Genomic DNA, 6,099 nt, shown 5'->3' with positions numbered 1-6,099 from the left:
CTAGCATGATCGTGAGTCTTTATGTTGTGAATATCCTGATTTTGTTGTGCCTTTCATGCCTTAGTGATGATTTCTTTATGTTGTGAAAAGCTTGTGAAAGAAATTATGACCTTTGAACTTCGAGGAGCATTGACTCGAGTTATATTACAAAGTGTAAAAGTATATGAGATGATTGAACCCTTTGGAGCATTGGCTCAAATGGTAAAGTGAGTTATGAAGTAACAGTGAAAGAAAGAGAAAGAGTTATTAAATTGTTCCCTTGCCAGGATATTTATTTTTTTGTTGATTATCTCCCTTGCCGGGATGCTGAGATTATTGATATTGTTCCCTTGCCGAGATTTAACTGTTTAATTGTGTTCCCTTTCTGGGATTTCTATTGTTATTTGTTTACTCCCTTGTCCCTTTGTTTGTGATTGTTGTTTGGGTGAGGAAGAGCGTTAAAGCACGAAGGGTGATGTCGTGCATTGTTTGCTATGGTGAGGAAAGAGTGTAAAGCACGAAGGGTGATGTCGTGCCATACGATGTGCCATTCCGTACAGATTATCATTGACTATATAGTGAGGAAAGAGAGTAAAAGCACGAAGGGTGATGTCGTGCACACTTTTGTTATAAAATATTGTTTGGTGAGGACGAGAGTAAAAGCATGAAGGTGATGCCGTGCACGTTGTTATTATATGATTGATTTGGTGAGAACGAGAGTAAAAGCACGAAGGGTGATGCCGTGCAAATTGTTGATTTCTGATTCTTGATGATATTTTAGTTATGTTGTTACTTTTCTTACTTTATGCTTTCTATTCGGAACCGTTATTTCCCCCACATCATGTTTTTTCCTTCTCACATTTACTGGTTATTTCGGTAATTTCCTTTCCGTCGTATATATTTAAATTGCACAAGTTTATTTGGTAGTTTGGTCCTAGCCTCGTCACTACTTCGCCGAGGTTAGGCTAGACACTTACCAGCACATGGGGTCGGTTGTGCTGATACTACACTCTGCACTGTGTGCAAATCCCGGAGCAGCTTACGGATAGTAGTTGGAGGGCTTCCTTCAGTCCACCCGGAGACCCAAGATAGACTTGCAGGCGTTCGCGGGCACTGGCGTCTCCCTCTATCTCTATTCCCTGTTTCATTTTCTTTCGTTCAGAAACAGTTTATTGTATTTCTTCATACCTTGTTTATAGTGACTCTTAGACAGTCTGTGACACCATAACACCAGGTTTTGGGGTATTTGAGGTTTTAAAAGTTGTAATAGACGTAGCCTTCAAACATTTCATGGTTATCTTCCGCTTAATTATTTAAAGATTTGTTGTTTTTATGTTATTGCTCGTAATTGTTAAAAGAAAGTAATTTGGTAAGGAATTAGATAGTTAAGGGTTGGCTTGCCTAGCTCTCATTAGTAGGCACCATCACGACTCCCGAGAGTGGAAAATTCGGGTCGCGACAGTTTCTATCCTCCATACTTGTAAAGCTATCCAAGTTAATTGGAAGAGAGAATTTGAGCAGTGTTTTTAGCGATCTCTTCTCTAAGAGAAATGTCTCCTCCTAGAGAACTAACAAATATAGAAAACAGATTGATTGAAAAGGCAAAGGTGAAAAAGAGAGCCTTTGGATAATAAACTCATGTCTCCTCAAATGCAAAGTTCCTTTTTTTCTTATCGTTATTACGGGGACGATAGCAGTGCAGTCACAATACAGATTGATCGAAAAGCAAATTACGCTGCAAAATTTAGAGCTGCGAAGATGTAACTGAGTAGGCGACAAAAAAAGGAAAAGAGTAGAGGAAAGAAAAAAGGAAAATGGTGTAACTAAATCTCTTGATTGAAGGCACAAATAAAGGATTGAGAGCCTTTTAAGGTGGATTCTTCTTCTTCTTCTTCTTCTGCTGCTGTTGTTGTTGTTGCTGCTTTCTTCTTCTGCTATTGGTGCTGCTACGAAACTTCAGTTCATGAGATGATTGCAATAAATATGTTTATCAAATTATTTAAAAATAAATTATAAATAATTACGTAAGTTAGTGGACAATAATTTGTGAATATTTTCATATACATAAGTTAGTAGACAATGATAATTCTGTTCTTTTCATGTTTATTGTTTCCAAAATTTATGATTTAGATACTGTTGACAATCTGATTATTTATTTAGTATGTTAGAAAGTTTTTTCAAAAACTTCAGCTTATATAGTGCTGAAGTTTTTACAAATGAACTAAATAACTTCAGCATCTTCTGCTAAAGTTTTTGAAAAAACTTTATGACAAAACTAATAAATCCAAGACAAAAAAAACTTAAGCTTTTAGTGCTGAAATTTTTACAAAAGAACTAAATAACTTCAGCATCTTCTGCTGAAGTTTTGAAAAGCTTATCTAGGACAAAAAAACTTCAGCTTATTTAGTGCTGAAGTTTTTATAAATGAACTAAATAACTTCAGTATCTTTTACTGAAGTTTTTGAAAAAGCTTAATGACAAAACTAATGAAACCAGGATAAAAAAAAAACTTCAGCTTATTTATTGCAATTACAAACAAAAACTTCAGAAATAAAGAACAAAACTTCAGCTATTATGCTTAAGTTCAACAATTACAAACAAAAACTTCAGCACACTTGCTACTTCAGGCCCGTCTACTAGAATGCTGAAGTTTTGCGTGATTGTCTTTGCTACTTCAGCCCCGTATACTGAAGTTACGCGAAAAAGTGGTATGCTTGCAATTTTTTTGCAAAGCGGGCACAAGTTAAAACGTGACCCAAAAAGCGGGTATAGATGTAAATTCGAGCCCATACTCTTTAGGTTGAATATGGATCAAATACATACATTGGGTGGGCTGAAAAAGATGATTAACCCGTATATTTCCGGGTCGAATACTGGTTAGTCCAAAACCTGTTATAGTACTATGCCACCACAATCTGAATTCTGAAACGGAGATTACCCAGAATCACAGGGAAAAAAGTCAAAAAAGTTAACTACAGTTATGGGACTCTCAGCTTCTAAGCGAGTAACTCGTTCACTCCAAAGCTCGTCCGAGTTCAACTCGGCATGTGACTTAGTCTACGACGGTTGTCTCTCCCTATCACAGCACGCCTTCCCCGGAGTCAAACCCTACCAGCTCTTCTCCGCCTCCGAACGCCTCTACGCTTCTCTCTATCCCTCCGTCCCTCTCATAACCAACTGGGTCAAATCGCCTCCGACCCGATTACAAGTAGATAAAGCATTTAAAGTCGTCTCCACGCGCCGATCCGGCGAAGAGAAAGAGAGCGAAATTGTGCTCCAGAATACTGAGTTTAAGGAGTTTGCGGTGGAGGTATTTGCAGACGCTGTCGTTTCGTGTGCAGGGAAAGAGCTGTTGAAGCGGGTCCCGGTAGGTGCTATTGGGATTGTTGGTGTGGGTGCGGTGGTGAAGCCCGGGAAAGAATTGGTTGCGGCGGCAATTGGTGCTTACGCGCTTGGTGTTGCCACTTCGGTATACGTCAGCTTGGCTTGATAAAATCTCACTATTTTCATTTTCTTTTTTGCTAGTTGAATCGACAGAATCTATGTTTTCTTTTCACAAAAGTAAATAAAAGTTTTTTTTCTTCTTGTCTTCGTTTTAAGGAGATGATTCAAAAACTACTCTTGCCTTGAGGATACATGTGGTACAATTCCATCAATAGCTGAAACTCACACATGTTTGGATGGATGTTATATATCTGTTTCATAATGTACCGTATATTATTGCATTGTATTGTACTGTGTCATTTTAATGTAGACAAGATGTCATGCACCAATAATATAAAAATAAACTTGCAATATTAAAAAGAAAAATTAAGGTACGAGGTAGAATTATTACATAAAAAGGTAAGGTAAAAGATAGAATATGATTATTTAATAATAAGAAAGGGCAAGAAAAGAGAAAAAGAAAAAGAAAACGACACGACCACACCAAATAGGTTGTTCCATAAGTGACACTTTTCATCGTTACGTAACGATGGATTTAACGATACGATAAAATAAAATTTAAGTAACAATCAAAACAATTATTGTATTTAAAATAACAATACCATACAATACAACATGTAACCATCATCAAAACAAGCTGTCAATTATAGAGTAGATTTTTGATACAATAATCATAAAAGACCGTAGTTTGTGAAAAAGATACAATTAAAATTAATCAAAGATGAAAATGATATTTTGTATTACCAAAAAAAAGTAAAGAATATCTTGTTCCAAATACTCTATAAGTACCTAAACATTTAGAAGATGAAGAAGGTGGAACAAAGATCATGGTCTAGTATCCTTGATAACGCATTATAAGAATCATACATCAGTATGATTTAGGGTGTGTTTAGTAGGAAGGGAAATCAGCGTTTAACCATGAGAATTTCGGATTTTCACTTAAAGTTGAATTTTAGAATTTTAAAAAGTTCAAAAGGCCGTTTTCCAAAATTTTCATTTCAAAACTCACAAAAATTCAACAACATCTCCAAATTGTGTTCATATCCAAATACAATTCTAATTTTCAAGTACCATTTTTAACTTGCAATTCTTTTTTACTTTTTTCAAAATTTCACAATTCTTATATTCAAATGCCCACTTAAATATTTTGGAATATATTTTCTTCATGACTTCCCTTATACTTTCTAAAACTCTCTTTTTAATTTTTCCCACCTACCCCACTCCCATCCCAACCCCACCCATCTCCAACTCTAAACCCCCACCCCACCACCACTACCCCAACCTTCATCGCCGCTACCCTGGCCCATAGACCACCTACCACCCCTTTTTACCCATGTCGTCTCCCATAATGTTTTGCATAAATTATTGTATAGGGTAAAATATGATATGACACATGGTCATCTAAAGAAAAAACACGTGGAATTCAAGACGGTGATGGCCGAAGACCGAACGCAGCAATCTGGCTTGTCAATGGAAGGGATAACGTTCATAAAGGCGTATTAAATGATCTGCGCCGGGTAGCATTTAATAAAGAATATTCTGCAGCATTAAGAGCGATGACCTTTTATAGAGAATTGACATTTATGTTCCCTGTTACATCTTCATCAATGACCCTCATAATTCATTAAAGGAGGACACTAACCTAGGACCTCCTTCCCTAGGCATATCGATAAATAGTGAGCCCAGTTATCATTGTAAAGAACACAAATTTTTTGGCTAACTTACACTACATTCTACACAAAGCTCAATACAATTTTACTTTCTCGCCTTTTGATCTCATCATTGATGTGCCCGGAAACCTTGTTCCCGAAACTGTCGTCTATGCTATTTCATCTACATTTTAAGGCTAAGTATTGTATAATTCTTCAATTATTTTATTATTTCATGATCAAATTAGTTTACTTGTTTAGAAACCACGTATAAATTCAATTGTAGCATTTTATAGGTAAATAGTTTGGTGCCCACCGTGTGGCTTAGACAGCCGTGCAACTAAATTGATCCTTACCTTTTTTTACTAACGTGCTTTGATTATTTTGTCTTATAGAAAATCACAAAAAATAGTAGATAACACTGTTAACAACACGCACAATCCTGAGATTCGATGGGATCAACCTCATTTCGAGGACTCAATCACTGACACCTACAATTAGGGGTGTGCATTCGATGTATCGATTCGATTTTGATCCTTATCGATAATTACTTATCGATTATTGATTTGTACATATGCTTATCGTTATCGTTTCAATAAGGTTTTGATTTTTTCGATTTCAATTTATCGATTTTTGGGGCTTATCGATTACACCAATAAGAAAATTTGCGGGATTCCACGGAAAGTATATCGCTATAAACACGCCTAACTAATATGGACCAAAAGAAGCTAAAATAAGATGAACATCATTTATAACATACAAATTATATCAACAAGCACATGCAACGAAAGTAAAGCATATGCTTATGATAAGAAAAAGGGCTGTTGATTTAACTTAGTTCCAAAAATTAGCTCATGAGGTGAGGATTTTATGAATTTATGCAATCCGCCAAACAATGTGGAACACTGTAACACACCCAAACGCCTAGTCCACAATCCGAGTGTGGATAACATAAAATGGGCCCTCAATATTGGGAAACACATAAAAGAGATGTGTCATGCTCCAAAGATCATACGTCACGAGAAAC

At 36.2% G+C, this 6,099-nt stretch overlaps 1 protein-coding gene across 1 annotated transcript; it reads left to right on the top strand.

Moving 5' to 3' along the window:
• The first annotated feature begins 2,959 nt into the window (after nt 1-2,959).
• Nucleotides 2,960-3,469, top strand: LOC104224151 (uncharacterized). Its single transcript, XM_009775734.1, has one exon. It carries the CDS (start codon nt 2,960-2,962, stop codon nt 3,467-3,469), a length of 510 nt encoding a protein of 169 aa, XP_009774036.1.
• The last annotated feature ends 2,630 nt before the right edge of the window (nt 3,470-6,099 follow it).

Source organism: Nicotiana sylvestris, chromosome 6, assembly GCF_000393655.2.
Source record: "Nicotiana sylvestris chromosome 6, ASM39365v2, whole genome shotgun sequence".
Lineage (NCBI taxonomy): Eukaryota > Viridiplantae > Streptophyta > Magnoliopsida > Solanales > Solanaceae > Nicotiana > Nicotiana sylvestris.
This window is presented reverse-complemented; position numbering and strand designations above follow the sequence as displayed.